At 52.7% G+C, this 16,023-nt stretch overlaps 1 protein-coding gene across 4 annotated transcripts in view; it reads right to left on the bottom strand.

Moving 5' to 3' along the window:
- Nucleotides 1-16,023, bottom strand: part of VAV1 (vav guanine nucleotide exchange factor 1) — a 46,900-nt gene that overhangs the window by 20,413 nt on the left and 10,464 nt on the right. For all 4 annotated transcript variants that reach the window (XM_086699286.1, XM_086699284.1, XM_086699283.1 and 1 more), the window contains exons 2-12: nt 5,417-5,533; nt 4,836-4,894; nt 4,651-4,719; nt 3,620-3,731; nt 3,420-3,515; nt 2,371-2,439; nt 2,119-2,222; nt 1,445-1,544; nt 710-805; nt 440-508; nt 84-170 (exon numbers count right to left, since the gene is read on the bottom strand). In XM_086699286.1, coding sequence (XP_086555412.1) covers nt 84-170; nt 440-508; nt 710-805; nt 1,445-1,544; nt 2,119-2,222; nt 2,371-2,439; nt 3,420-3,515; nt 3,620-3,731; nt 4,651-4,719; nt 4,836-4,894; nt 5,417-5,533 — 978 coding nt within the window. The remainder of the gene's footprint in view (nt 1-83; nt 171-439; nt 509-709; nt 806-1,444; nt 1,545-2,118; nt 2,223-2,370; nt 2,440-3,419; nt 3,516-3,619; nt 3,732-4,650; nt 4,720-4,835; nt 4,895-5,416; nt 5,534-16,023) is intronic.

Consider the following 16,023-nt stretch of genomic DNA (forward strand, 5'->3'; position numbering starts at 1 on the left):
GGGGCCACCCAGGGGGAGGCCAAACACCCTCCCACCCCACCCCCGCGGCCACACCCCTGGCCCGTCCTGCCCTGCCCCCTCACCAGGTTCTCGATGGACAGTTGGAAATTGGTGATCTGCCGTAACGTCTCGTTGTCCCGCTTGACCTCATTCACACACTGTGCCAGGTCCTGGGGGTAGGGCAGGGGTGAGCCTGGGCCCCCCGCCCTGGCCAATCCCCTCTCTGGTTGGGTGTAGGGGGTCAGCCCCCCACCAGGGGCTGGCAGGAGGCGTAGAAAGGGCATCCCCGCATGTACTGTCCCCAAGGAGACGCTAGGAATCACTCACTGGTCACATGGGTGTGTGGTCATTGATGAGAGGAGGGGTTGCCCGTGGGTGTGACCGCGTTCCCCGGGCTGCACTGCCTCCAACGTGTAACCGCCTGTGTGTGACCACTCACCCTCATGGCGTCCAGGGCCTGCCTCAAGTTCTCCTTCTCCATCACATCCTGCGTGTGTTTGACCAGCTCCTGCACAGCCCATGGAGACAGACATCACCTGGGCCTGCCCTCTCCTCTTGGGGACCCTCCAGACAAGCCTGGCCTGCCAGCTTCCTCCTTCCTCCCAGAGGGTGCCAGGCCCCAGCCCCGGGAAGACAGCTCTGCCCCCACGCCTATGACATGGAGAGGGAGACAAACCAAGCCCTTGCCTGGGGGCCCCCACTTGTGCACCTGGAGAAGGAGGTGATACTTGAGCACCCGCTGCATGGGCACCATCAGCAGGTCCCGCAAGGTGAACCTCCCGTTGTTTGCTCGCTGAGAACATTCCTGGGGGGGGGGTCAGAGAAAGAGATGAGCACGATGAGGTGGAGACAGGTGTGGATTTTTCTAGAACCTGAAGCATCATCGGGGAAATAGTGAAGGAAGAATTTCCTGGAAGGCTGGCAAACACTGCCTGAGGCGGGATTCCAGGAGCTGAGTGGAGCTGGGGAGGGAGCGGGGGACAGGACTGCAGGGTCCCCACAGTGGAGACCGACGAGGCCGGATGGACGGTGCATGCAGGTGGCCCGTCCTCATTTCTGCCCTGTAGATACACTGGTTCCGGGGCAGGGGAGGGGGGGGTGCTCAGCCCAGGATCAGGGCTCGGTGTGAGTTGGGGCTCAGCCCAGACTTGGGGCACGGCCAAGGCTGGGACTCAGCGCAGGCTGGACTGGGGGTTAGCCTGGAGTCAGAGCTGAGTTCGGGGTCAGGACTGAGTCCAGAGTCGGGGTTCAGCGGGGGTCAGGGCTCAGGGCTCCCGCCCACCTCTTCCTGCTCCCTTTCTCCCACTCAGCTGGTCAGTACCTCCCACCCCAAACCCTGGCTGGGCTGCGGTGGAAAGTAGCAGCACCAGCTCTGTCTCCTCCCCACTGCCCCTGGGGCCTGGGAAGGGGTAAGAGAGCCCCCCAGATGGCGCCCGGGCCCCACCTCCAGCTTCATTTGCACATCCTCCCGGGCGGCGGCCACATGGTCCAGGTGCTTGCTGGCTGACTCCACCTGGCTGCAGTAGCGGCCGTAGACGAGGAACCTGAGGGAAGGACAGGTGGCCGGGTAATGGTGGCCCGCACCATGGTCAGGCAAATCTGGGTGTCAGTCCAGGCCCGCCTCTTCCCAGATGGTCTGAGCCTCGGTCTCCCCATCTGTAAAATGGGCATGACAATGGCACCTCCCGCATGGAGCCACTGAAGCATCGGAGGGAGATGATGCATAAGACACGCTTAGCACTCGGTATATTGTCTCCTCAATGTTCACTCATCTAACAAGCACTTACGGAGCACCTACTGTGTGCCAGGCCCTGTGCCAAGCTCTTTAGGCATCCGTTTATTTCATCGTCACCCTGGGAGGTACATTCTGCGCCACGCTGATTTTACAGATGTGGCAGCAGATGCTCAGAGAGGTTCAGTGAGTCTACAGTGCCACACAGCCCGGCAGAGGCAGAGCTGGGGACTGACCTACAAGTGGGCAGTCCCTTCCCTTGCCCATGAGCAGAGAGGGAACAGCCCTGCCTGTCCGGTAGCCTCTGAGGGCAAGGTCGTCCAAATGCCCGGCGCAGGCAGGACGGGGTGACTTCCGGGGGTCTGGGCTGGCCGGCTGGGTCTCACCTCTCCTTGTATTTGATGAACACCTGGTAGAGGGTGGGCGCACCTGGGGTGCCCAGGACTTCCTTCATCTCCTTTAGGAAGAGAGTGTGCACACGAAGCAGGTCCTACTCGGAGGAAGGAGTGGGGGCTGGGGTTCAGGAGGCCCACCCTGCAGTGCTCAACTCCCAGCCCCCACTCTCCAGGCACAGGTGGAGCCAGCAGGTCGTCCCCACTGGACAGACGCCCGGGAGGGCTGGGGACCGGCCAGCTCACCTCGATGTTGATGAAGATAATCTCAATGTCTTGGGGTTTGAGGAACCGTTGCAGGGGCTTCATGAAATGCTGCAGGAGCGGGGAGAGCAGGATGAAGGGGGCAGGACCCCTCCGTCCGGACCAGGCCCAGGGAGCCGGGGACAAGGAGACAGAGTCAGAGACCAACAGAAAGAGAGGCTGAGAGACAGAGATGCACAACGGCCACCCAAACACCTGTTCACGGCTGTTCACGCCAGCGTTATTCGCAACAGTCGAAAAGGAGGGACCAACCCGAACGTCCAGCGATGGGTGAACGGGTAACAAGATGAGGTCCACCCACCCACCAGAATGTCGCTCAGCCACGAAGAGGAGCGACACTGGCACACGTGGACGGACCCCGAACACACGACGCTCGGTGAGAGAACCGGACACAGAGGGCCACGTCGTGTGGGATGCCACGTGTGTGAAATGCCCAGAACAGAGACATCCACGGAGACAGAAAGTAGGTTAGCGGTTTCCAGGGGCTGCAGAAGGACGGGGGCGTAGGGGGTGATGGCTAAAGGGTACCGGGTGTCTTTTGGGGGGGGATGACGAAAATGTTCTAAAATTAAACAGTGGCGATGGTCGCACAACCTTGTGACTACACCAAAAACCACTGAATTGTCCACATTAAAGGGGTGAATTGTATGGTATGTTGAGCCCATCTCGATAAAGCTGTTGAAAAAGCAATGGCCAAAGGGAAGAAAATAGAAGGTCGGAGAGACAGTAATAGACACAGGTGGACAGAGGTGAGGACACAGGAAAAGATACAGACAGGGATAGAGGGACACCCAGGGAAAGAGCGACCGAGGAAGAAGGAAGGAGAGACCGCTCAAGACAGGAGATGGCATGAAAGAGAAAACCAGCGGCAGAGAGAGAGAAGAAACAAAACAATGGGGACACAGAGGCCCGCTTGGGACACACGGGCTTCTACGCACGGCCCAGAGGCCGCCGCTCGGGCCGGGGGACGCGCACCTGCCCGCCCAGCTCCCGCGCATGCGCCCCCCCTGGGCTGGGTTGGAGCCCCGCACCTGTTGGATGGATCCCAGCGTGTCCGTGTACTTCTCCTCCGTCTGCTGGATCTCCCGCAGGCAGCAACACCGCTTGTCATACTCTGTCATCTTGGGCTGAGAGTGGGGAGCACAGGTCGGTGTTGGGGGGCCCGGGACTGTGCGCCCCCCTCCCCCCCCCGCCATGAGGCCTCCCAGACGCCACGCTCCGCCCCACGCACCGGCATGGGCACCGGCTCCGCGGAGCGCATGAGGTCTTCGTAGATCTCATCACCCTCCGCCTCCTCGTTCTCCACACAGTCATACAGGTCCTCATCCTCTTCCACCGTGTCGCTGCGGGGTGTGGGGTCAGCTAGGGCCACCGGAGCCCCCAGGCCAGGGACCCCTCAGACTCCTCCCAGATCAAACTCGTGTCCCCTCAGGCCCCCCAGGGCAGGGTCATGTCCCCTCCAACCCCCCAGGACAGGGCCATGTCCCCTCCGACCCCCCAGGGCAGGGCCATGTCCCCTCAGACCCCCCAGGGCAGGGCCACGTCCCCTCAGACCCCCAGGTGAGAACCATATCCCCTCAGACCCCTCCCAGATCAAACTCGTGTCCCCTCAGACCCCCAGGGCAGAACCATGTGCCCTCAGACCCCCCCCCCCAGGACAGGGCCATGTCTCCTCAGACCCCCCAGGACAGGGCCATGTCCCCTCAGACCCCCCAGGGCAGGGCCATGTCCCCTCCGACTCCCAGGGCAGGGCCATGTCCCCTCAGACCCCCCCCCAGGGCAGAACCATGTCCCCTCAGACCCCCCAGGGCAGGGCCATGTCCCCTCCGACCCCCCAGGGCAGGGCCACGTCCCCTCAGACCCCCAGGGCAGAACCATATCCCCTCAGACCCCTCCCAGATCAAACTCGTGTCCCCTCAGACCCCCCAGGGCAGGGCCACGTCCCCTCAGACCCCCAGGGGAGACCCCAGGGGTCCCCTCAGACCCCTCCCAGATCAAACTCGTGTCCCCTCAGGCCCCCCAAGGCAGGGCCATGTCACCTCCGACCCCCCAGGGCAGGGCCATGTCCCCTCTGACCCCCCCAGGGCAGGGCCATGTCCCCTCCGACCCCTCCAGGGCAGGGCCATGTCCCCTCAGACCCCCCAGGGCAGGGCCATGTCCCCTCCGACCCCCCAGGGCAGGGCCATGTCCCCTCCGACCCCCCAGGGCAGGGCCATGTCCCCTCCGACCCCCCAGGACAGGGTGGTGGTCCCAGACACTCACTCGATCTGGTCAGACAGGCCACTGTAGATGTCTTCATCACCCACGGTCTCCTCCTCAGTGGGGAAGGGCCTGAGGGAGCCAGGACGGTATGAGCCAGAGGCCTGGGGGCCAGGGATGGGGACTTGCAGGAGGGGTAGGACTGGAGCCAGGTCAGCCCAAGGATGCCAGCTGAAATGGTTACTCACATGATCCCCTTATTCTGGGCAATCGGGGTCCAGGACAGAGCAGACAGGGTGTAGATGACCTGTGACAAGGGCCATGGGCCACTCAGTAAGCCCCTTGCCCACCCACGTGCCAGAACACAGGCTCAGGCTCCAACCCCCAAGGCTAGACTATCACAGTTATACTCCATGCCCCTGGGAGCTAATTCAGGGTTTTCTCCCCCTTCCCACTCCTCTGTGTGAGCAGATCAGGGTTCCCTTAACTGAGCACCCACCACTCGATCCCCTAACTCTATGCAATCGTCATAACCACTCAGAAAGGATAGGATGGTATTATTCCTGTGTTACAAAGGAGGCACCTAGGGCTCAGAGAGGCATGGCCACAGATCTGAGGTCACACAACCAGTAGCAAAGCAGGGACTAGAACCCAGTTGTGCATACCCCAAGCCAACCCCTTTGCATCTGGTGTATGGCCTGGTCTGACTTCTCTGTCCTTCCCCCCAACAGCACTTAGATTTCCCAGTGTAAATATTCATGGAAAAGAACAGAAATCCAATCTTCCACCTGTCTGTGCCCAGCTTGCGGGAAGTTCAGCACCAGCTTACCTTCCCAAAATCCTGGACATCAAAGAGGTCAAAGGCCTCAAAGAGTTCACTCCGCTTGAGGCCAAACTTCTCACAGCAGGTAGACAAGAAGGTACGTATGTTCTTAAGGCACAGGAACTGTGAGGAGAGACAGAAATGGGGGTGGAGGGAACATAACAGGACAGGGGAGAAGCTGGACCCTAGGCAGTCTGACTTGGGCACTGGCATGGAAGGCAGAAAAGAAGGCACAGCCTCCCTCTCACACCCTCTTCTGATAAAGATAAGTGTACCTGAAGCTTGATCTACCCCTGAAATCTTTTTTTATTGAGGCAAAATTCACATAACATAAAGGTAACCATTAACTGATAACAAAATGTATTCCGTACCTACAATGGAATATTACACAGCCAGAAAAAGGAGGGACATTTTGATTTATGCTACAACATGGATGAATTTGGAAAACACTATGCCCAGTGAAATAAGCCAGACACAGAAGGATAAGCCAGAAAAATGATTATATGATTCCACTTACATGAGGTCCCTAGAGCAGGCAGATTAATAGAGACAAAAAGTAGACGGTGGGAGCCAGGGTTGGAGGAGGGAATGGGGAGTTAGTGTTTAATGGGGACAGAGTTTCTGTTGGGGAAGAGGAACAGTTTTGGGTACCGTGGTAATGCTTACACAGCACTGTGAATGGGTTTAATGCTACTGAATTGTACACTTACAAATGGTTAAAATGATAAGTATTCTGTTATTTATATATTCTCCAGTTTATATAAATTTGTATTTATAGTTATCAAATATATTTGTATCATTCTATTTATGTATATAATATTGTGTATCTTTTACCATAATAAAAAACCTAACCATTAACCACTTTAATTTTTTGAAGTTTATTTATTTGGGGGGGGGGGGGAGGGGAGGGGCAGAGAGAGAAGGGGAGAGAAAATCCCAAGCAGGCTCCACACTGTCAGCACAGAGCCCAAAGTGGGGCTCAAACTCACGAACCACGAGATCATGACCTGAGCCGAAGCTGGATGCTTAACCAACTGAGCCACCCAGGCGCCCCCAACCATTAGCCATATTAAAATGTACACTTCGGTGACATTTAGCATATTTGCAATGTCATGCAATGATCAATTCATCTAGTTCCAAGACACTTTTCTCAGCCCACAAAGAAACCCTGTACCCATTAAGCAGTCACCTGTCATTCTGCACTCTCTTCCTTCTCGCTGGGAACCAGTGTCTGTTTTCTGTCCCTACGTATTCACCTATGTCCATAACTGATAAGTGGATAAACAAAACGGGCATATCCATACAATGGAATATTATAAAGCCATACAAAGTAGCAAAGTACTGATACATGCTACAAAATGGATAACCCTCAAAACTGTGATGCCCAGTGAAAGTGGCCAGGCACAAAAGGTCACATATCGTATGGCGCCATTTATAGGAAACATCTCTGAAGGTTGCAATTTCACAAGTCAACACATTCCTTTCCTGTTTAAATCAGTCTGGGTTGGGTTGTAGTGACTTGTAACCAGAAGATATAAATTGATGTAGCAGTCAGACCTACAGGATGTCCCTCTGGGTTTGGGGAATTTGGTTCTATTGTTGCCTTATGTCAACTCACCCAAATGCCCCAATGGGCTCTAAGGTCCCTAGATCCTACAGAATCCGAACCAAATTTCTTGACCAGTTTTATCTCACTGCCTTGCAGGAGCATCTACCATGTGCCCAATCCCAGCTCTCTCTATATACATATATATTTAATATGTATATATAGTATTGTATACATTAAAGGCATACTATGTGATGATTTGATATGCGTATTCATAGTGAAATGATTGCTACAGTCCAGCAAATTAACATCGCATCTCCTCACACAGTCACCATTGTGTGTAGCTCAGCACACCTGAAATCTACTCTCTTAGCATTTTTCCAGTGCTTGAGACAGTATTATTCAGGACGGCAGCTACATCATGCCCATACATTAGATCCCTAGACTGACTCATCCTACCTAACTGCGATTTTGGATGCTTGGACCACCGTCTCCCCATTTTTCTCATTCCCCCCACCCAGTGCCTACTAAGCTTCTACTCTCTGCTTCTATGAGTTTGACTTTCTCTCTCTCTCTCTCTTCCTCCTTTCACCCCTCCCACTTCCCCTGTCTCATATTCTTTCTCTCTCTCTCTCGGAATTCTTGCAACAATCCTGCAAGTAATGTTATAGCCTCATTTTATAGAGAAGGACACTGAGGCACGGCCAGCCAGCCAGAAAGCAAACCCAGGCAGTGTGATTGCAAGCATTTTGCCAGAGCAACATAATTGCTGCCTCCACAGTATACCCAACCCATTATCTATGTAACATGAACTTTAAATAAACCTTAACTGAAATAAATGTATTTAAGAAGAGAACCTTACACCCTACTATCAAAAAAAAACAAAAAACAAACAAACAAAAAAAAACAACCCTAGGATCATTTGCTATGAAAAGAAGCCAGTGTAAAATCAATGTGATGTAAACAATGTTACTAAGTGCCAGCTGGATATTCTGTTGCCTACCCAAGGCTTGTTCTCTCTCTGTTCAAAAGAGATTAGCAACAGTAAGAGATGCCTAAGAAACAGCAATTCAACATCCATTTGTGATAAAGAGAGAGAGAAAAGGGGAAAAAAATGACTCTTGGTCAAGTAGGAATGGAAAGGAATTTCTGTAATCTGATAAAGAGAGCATCTTCAAAAAATCTTAAACCAGGGCGCCTGGGTGGCTCAGTCGGTTGAGCGACCGACTTTGGCTCAGGTCATGATCTCGCGGTCTGTGGGTTCGAGCCCCGCATCGGGCTCTGGGCTGATGGCTCAGAGCCTGGAGCCTGTTTCGGATTCTGTGTCTCCCTCTCTCTCTGCCCCTCCCCCGCTCATGCTCTGTCTCTCTCTGTCTCAAAAATAAATAAAAACATTAAAAAATTTTTTTTAAATCTTAAACCTCTGTTTTAAATAAAAAGCAAAACATTGTATTTAATGGTGGAAATGTTGAAAAGGTTCCCTGGCATTTGAAATCAAAACTAATCAGGGCTGTTCCCATTACCATTTCTAGGCAACACTGCGTTGAAGATCTTAGCCTGCACTACAAGACAAAACTAAAGGAAAAAAGGAAGGAAGCCAGGGAGGGAGGAAGGGAAGGAAGGAAGGAAGGAAGGAAGGAAGGAAGGAAGGAAGGAAGGAAGGAAGGAAGGAGGGAAGGAGGGAAGGAGGGAGGAAGGGAAGGATGGGAAGAAGGAAGGAAGGAAGGAAGGGGGGAGGGAAGGAGGGAAGGAGGGAAGGAAGGAAGGAGAGAGAAAGGGCATTCTGCAGAAGGTGCCACCAATACAGAAAACCCAAAAGAATACAGATAAATAACCAGAATCAATACAGTAACTTAACAATGCTAGTGAATACACAATCAACACACAAAGTTTACTGTGTGATGGTACATTAGCAAAAATTAATCATAAAATGTTATTTTTTTTAAGAAAACATTTACAAAATTCTAGAATAAGCAAAACTAATCTACGGTGATAGAAATCAGATCAGTGGTTGCTTCTGGGGTGGGGAGGGTGGCGGAGATTGACTCAGAAAGGCCACAAGGGATGGAAATGCTCAGTGTCCTGATAAGGGTGTGGGTTGCACAAGTGTATACATTTGCTAGAACTGATTGAATGGTAAACTTGAAGAACTGAGCATTTCACTGCGCGAAAATGGCACTTCGATTTTAAAAGGATACCATTTACCGTAGCCTAAAAATTGTAAAACAAACATACAAAAAAGCTAGTGATGAGTAACAAATCTAGCAAAAAGAAGTGAAAAACTCTTTTATGAAGAAAATTAAAATTGTATTGAAAAATATGAAAGAAGGTCTGTACAAGTAGAGTGAAATATATACTAATTCTTGTCCAGAGAGACTCAACATTTAAAATTGTTCAGCCTTCTCAAAAATTGAGCCATAGACCCAATGCAGTGTCAGTCAAAATCTCAAACTGCTTTTTCATGGAACTTGGTGCAGGAATCCTAAAATGCATAGTCACAAATAGCCAAGACAAGTCAAGCCGAGGGGAAAAGTAAACTGCGACTACTCACATCAAGACTCAGAATACAGCTACAGTAATTAAGACAATGTAACAACAGTAGTCAGCCTCCAAGATGGCCCCCAAATGGCCCACAGATCCCAGGACTTGTGTCATTTTTGTAACTGCCTCTCTCACGATTAGCCCTGTGTGACTAACAAAGTATGCTGGAAGTAACAATACGTGACTTTTCAAGGCTGGGTAACAAAAGGCATTACAGCTCCCACTTTGGCCTCTTGGATCACGGACCGGCCGCCATGTTGAGACCACTCAGTCAGCCCTATGGAGGGGTCCCAGGGGAGAGGAACTTGGAGGTTCCGTGTGGCTGAATCACCTAGGAAGCAGACCCTGCAGCCACAGTTGAGCCTTCAGATGACTGCAGCCTCATGAGAAACCCACACACGTGCCTCGGTGAAACAGCACTGCCTGTGTGAGGCAGTCCCTGCCTCCTGGAGCCCCCAGCCCTTCCGGGGAGGCACCCTGTATTGAGAATGTAGCCTCTTCCAAAGCTGGGATGAAGAGTTTGGCACGCATAGGTTTGTTCGATCCTCCCAACAATGTTGCTACTGAGGTCTAGGAGGCACGCTCTAACCCCATCTGTCCTTCTGGTTGTTCGAGCTCAAAATGTTGGGGTCACCTTGGCTCCTCTGTTTCTCTCTCATCCACTTCCAATCCATCAGCATATCCTGTTGGTTCCGCCTTCCAAATACAGCCAGAATCCCGCCCCTTCTCTGCACCTGCCTGGCCCAAACCACCATTATCATTCACCTGCTTTATTGCAATGGCCTCCTTATTGTATCCTTGCTTCTGCCCTTGGACCCATATCATTTATTTTCAAATATTGTCACAATCTTCCCAAGACTCCCACCCTACCCAGATGCCAACCACAAGGCCCCACACGACCTGCCCCATCCCCTCCCCACCTTCCCCTCCTCCCTCCCTCCTCCTCACTCTCTCTGCCCCAGCCATACAGGCCTCCTTGCTGTCCCTCCAACATGCCACGCACAGTAGTGCCCCAGGACCTTTGCACAGGCTGTTCCCTCTGATCAGAATGTCCATCTCCAGTTAACACAGTGCCTCCCTTCCTTGTCTCTTTCAGGCCTTTGATGAAATGTCACTTCTCAATGAGACCTTCCCAGTCACTCTACTTAAAACTGCGCCCCCCCCCCCCCCCAAACACACACCTAGCACTCTCCATCTTCTCCTCTGCCTTGTGTTTTTTCTGGGGCACCGTGTATTTCTCTTATTTATTTTGTTATTGTCAGTCTGTCCCCCTTCACACACTAGAACATCCACTAGGAGAGGATTCTCAGTATAGTTTGTTCACTGCTGTGGCCTCAACACCTAGTACATCGCCTGGTACCCGGGAGATGCTCAACAAAAGTTGGGGAATGCGTGAACCCATATTTTATAGATGGGACACCTGAGCCTCAGTGAGGATGTATCACTTGCCTGAGGCCACACAGGAAGGAATGAAAAGCCAGATACAAGTTCTCGGAGCCCAGAGGCCATGCCCCTAACCACTGTACCACTGCACCTCTTTGAACCACACCAGGCTGCCTCCTGATGCCACGAAAGAGGTTCGGCACATGACAGGAACCACATGTAACACTCTCCTGCCCAGCAGCCTTTGCACGGCGGTAGGCTGACTCCACACAGGGCTCTCAAGTCACCAGGGGCAACAGAGCACTTGGCCTCATCTGGCCAGAGGGAGGAAGTTCCCTCCTGACCTCAGGGAGATCAGCTGAGCCTTGAGACTTCTTCCCCCCAGTCATGTGACATCTCAAGGGGCGAAAGGGGCTATGACTCATCGGCCCTCCTGGATGGGGTAGGCCCAGCTGAAAAACGGGGGGCTCCCTCAGACAGCAGGAATGACTGAGGTTAGACCACCGCAAGGACTTCTCGGTAGCCCAAAGCGTGGGAGAAGGTGGCAAAGGACAGGAGGCCTTTTAACCAAAGGTAGGAGGGGCGTGTGAATACATTTCCTCCCCATTGGTGAGGCGAACCCCTCAGCCCCCCTCCCCCTTCCACCAGAATATCGGAGAGCTGGGCTGGCATCTTGCCCATATGCAAATCAGCACCCAGACACTTCCCCTTTGCCTGCGGGCCCCTCACCACCCCTGCCCAAGACAAAGAAAGAGCCACAGAGTTTGGTTAGCTTGCCACCCTCCTCCAGGGAACCAGTGTGCAGGGACGGAGGCCCCATTTGGTGGCTGGGGGCAGGGAGCAGGAGAGGGACCCACAGCTGAGCACAAGTGCCGCAATCCTCTCCCCCACCCCCAGCCCAGCCCAGGGAGCCACCGGAAACAGGAAATGCCTGTTACCAGGGCTTGCTCAGGGAGACAGAGGAAGGGGGGGGGGGGGGGGGCTCCGTGTTCAGCCCTGAAGCCCCTTAATCTTGGGACTGCAAGACTTCATCTTGCAGACCAGAGAGGCTGGGCATGCTGTGCACTCTTTTTGAAGCCTGGAAGCAGGGGTGCAGAGCATCACCTCCTCATCCTGGCCTTCAAAACCTACCCCCCACGCCAGCCTGTCTCTCTTCTCTCTCCTCCCCTCTCACCCCAGCACACACTCAGGTTCTCAGGGCCTGTCAAGGGGGTCAGAGAGACATGGTTCAACTCCCAGCCCAGCGGCTGCCCGCTGAAGAAACTTGGGTGGGTCACTGCACCAACTTGGGGGGGGTGGGTCCTCATCTTCACTCTGGGCATGAAAATACCAACTGAATCTCCACTCCAGCACCTGGCCCAACAGCCAGACTCATTCATTCATTCATTCATTCATCAAGCATGTATTGAGTGCCTACTGTGTGCCAAGGCCTGGGACCCGGTGGTGGCCAACACAGACCGAACCCCGTCTCTACAGAGCTCACAGTCTAGTGGGGAGACAGACACTGAACAGACAGCGACATGACACCGTTAACAGCGGTGGTGAGTGAGCACGGGAACCAGCACAGGGAGCCACGGGAGGGATCTGGTGAAATGGCAGAGGTGTCTGATAAAGCCAAGGACCGAGGGGTGGCGAAGAGGGAGGAGCAGTGCTCCAGGCGACCCTCACACCCCGGGGGCTGGGATGTCAAACCGTACCACCAAGTTGGAAGGATGGCTTGGCAGTTTCCTAAAAGGTTAGACATTGCACCTACCACTCAATGCATTCTCCCCACCCCCACGGCGTCTACACAGAGAAATGAAAGCAAACGTTCACAGCAACCACACCAGTGGTAACCAAAACATGGCCACCCAAAGTGTCCATCGACGGGAGAAAGGATTAGCAAAGTGGGGGGGCGTCTGTGTGCTGGAATACTACTCAGGAATAAGGCAGGAAGGACTGATGCACACAGCACTACAATAAATCGCAAAAGAAGGTGCCGAGTGAAAGAAGCAGACTACCCCGCCCCGGGTGGCTCAGCCAGTGAACTCTCCGACTCTTGATTTCTGCTCAGGTCGGGATCTCACGGTTTCTGAGTTCGAGCCCCACGTCGGGCTCCACACTAACAGCACGGAACGTGCTTGGGATCCTCTCTCTCCCTCTCCCCGCCCCTTGCCTGCTCATACTCTCTCTCTCTCCCTCTAAATAAATATATAAACTACATTTAATTTATAGAATTTATAAAATATATAAAATAATATATAAATATATTTAAAAAAAAGAAGTAAACTAAAAGGGTACATAACATATGATCAGATGATGTCACATGAGAGAACACTCTAATTTTGCAACCACCCCTTCATTGATTCAACAAATATTTATTGGGCATCACCTAGGCCTCAGGTACTGATTCCAGTGCTGGGGATACAGCTGTGAACAAAAGGGATACACACCCCTGCCCGTGCGAGGCTGACGCTCTGGCAGAAGGAGACACACAACCAAAGTGTTACACGAATACATATGTGGAGGGGGGGGAGGTATTAAGGAAGAAAACTAAGTGGGATTAAAGGGATGGAAAATGCCAGGAGGGGGTGCAGTTTTAAATAAGGAGGTCTGGGAGGCTTCACTGAGAATGTGATGTCGGTGCAAAGCCTTGAAGGATGGAATGATCCAGGTGGGTGCCTGCCTGCAGAGGGACAAGCCAGGACAAAAGCCCTGAGGCAGGATGCTGCCTGGTGCATAGGAAGAAGAGGTCAGAGGCCACTATGGCTGGAGCAGAATGAGAAAGGGGGAGTGGGAGGGAGTGAACAAAGGGTAGTGTTTGCCAAAACTGGAGAGCAAAACTGTGCCATCAAAATGGGGCAGGTGCTTGTCCCCCAAGCACCCCACCCTTTGGCCATATCTCTGAGTCCTTGAGAGGGAAGCACAAATGATTGATGCCTTTCCCCCAATTCCCCCAGTCCCATGCCCCAACACAGAGCACACTGAAGGGAACAGCCGCACATCTCTTGGGGTGCTGGATGCTGTACTCAGGTGGGGATCATTCCGAGGCCCCAGGACAAACAGGCACAAGACAGACAACCCCAGGTGGATTTCTGGAAACACACTATCCACTGAGCAGCCATGAAGGTGCTGTGGTGTTCCACCAGGCCTGGAGGTGACTTGGAGGAAGCCGGGGACATAATGACAGCAGGAAGATCTCTGATGGGTTATCTAGAGGAAGGCTGATGAGCTGTGTGCTGGTGGAGAATCCTAAGAAAGGAGATCTGGGGGGCGCCTGGGTGGTGCAGTCGGTTAAGCGTCCGACTTCAGCCAGGTCACGATCTCGCGGTCCGTGAGTTCGAGCCCCGCGTCGGGCTCTGGGCTGATGGCTCAGAGCCTGGAGCCTGTTTCCGATTCTGTGTCTCCCTCTCTCTCTGCCCCTCGCCCATTCATGCTCTGTCTCTCTCTGTCCCAAAAATAAATAAACGTTGAAAAAAAAATTTAAAAGAAAGGAGATCTGGGTTTGATCTAAGATTGAGCTGAACTCCAAAACCACCAGAGCCATTAGAGCTAAAAAGGACCCTGCCTTGCAAATTAAAACCGCTGCGTTTCGTCTGTTCTCAGGCAAATAGCAGTAGCAGCTGCTCCCGTTGAGATAATACACTGAGCTCAAAGAGGCAGTCACTATGAGGACCGTTGGCCTGCTTGCTCTCAGAGCCATTCCCTGTCTGCCATTTGCTCTACTCTGTAGCAAAGGGAACTACATTTCCCAGGCTCCTTTGCACCCTGACTTCCAGGTAGGCTTAGCCAATGGGATGCCCAGGCAGGAAACCAGAGGGCGGGAGAAAGAGAAACCAGGGTATTTCTCCCTCTCTTGCTGTGCCTCTTCACAGCAACAAATATGTCTCCTTCCTGGTCTCAGCTCCCTGATAATAATAGCTCTTGAGCAACGTCCTGGATCCCCTGCATGGTTCTGGCCTCTGGATCCTAGTCACGTCACCTCTTCTACTGTTTCTCTAGCCTAGTGGCCACTCTCTGGGTTGCCTCAGTATTCCCCATCTGTCTGCTCAGCTCCCCCATCATCCATGAGCCATTCCCTGATTAAATCCTCTCTGAAAGATCTAAGATGATTTCTGCTTTCCTGGCTAAACCCTGAGTGAGAAAACCAGAAATGTGAAGCCAAGACTATCTTCTAAGGTTCATATGTCCCTTCAAAGAGGCAATATTCATATAGTGCTTATGGCGGTCACAGGTTTGGGGTTTCAAATCCCAACATAGCTACTTGTTAACTTGGGCAACTCACTTAAACTTTCCACGTTTCCATGTCCTCATCTGTGAGACTAGGGTTAATAATCAGTAACAGATTGTGCTTTCCAAAGATGGCCACAAACATATCACCCATGCAGCAAGCTCTTCTGCAGTGTGATTTGTCACACCACCCTCAGGGGGTGGAGTCTGATTCCCCGGCCCTGGAATCCAGGCAGGTTTTGGTGACTGCAACAAAGCAGCACTACGTGGTCTCCAAGTAGGTCAGCGGCTTCCACCTTGTGAAACACTTGGTCTCTCCGCACTCCTTCTCAAAACCCAGTCACCATGTTGTGAGGGAGCCCAAGCCACACAGAGAGCCTGCATGCCAGTGCTCCAGGCACCAGCCCCAGCTGAGCTCAGCCTTGAGTCACCCCAGCCCAGACCGTGAGTGAAGGGTACTCCAGCTGATTCCAGCCCTCAGACATTCAAGGCTTCTCATCGTGGGGCTGACAAACCATCATCTCCACACTCCATTTGAATTCCTGACTCACAGAATCTGTGAGAATTCTAAAATGGTTGTCCTACATCATCAAGTAGGATGTCATCTGTGCTCCGATTCACAGAAGAGGTAACCTGAACGTAATGGCACCTACTCCATGGATTTGCTGTGAAAACCAAAGGAGGTAATAAGTTTTACGTACTTTGGACAACACTTGCACATAGTAAGGGCTCCATACATCAGACCTGTTTCTATTGTTATTTATTATACTTTCCAACACTATTCCCGTCCACTTCAGTAAAACTGTTCTTTTCCGAGTACCAACACCTCACTGTACTCAGGTGGGGATCATTCTGAGTACACTTTCCTCTTTTGGCCTCTGGATACTACATCCTTCTGGCTTTCCTCCCTCCTGAGTCACTGGCTCTCTTCTGA

Source organism: Puma concolor, chromosome A2 (assembly GCF_028749965.1).
Source record: "Puma concolor isolate L17-30 chromosome A2, mPumCon1.1.hap2, whole genome shotgun sequence".
In the NCBI taxonomy this organism is placed as follows: domain Eukaryota; kingdom Metazoa; phylum Chordata; class Mammalia; order Carnivora; family Felidae; genus Puma; species Puma concolor.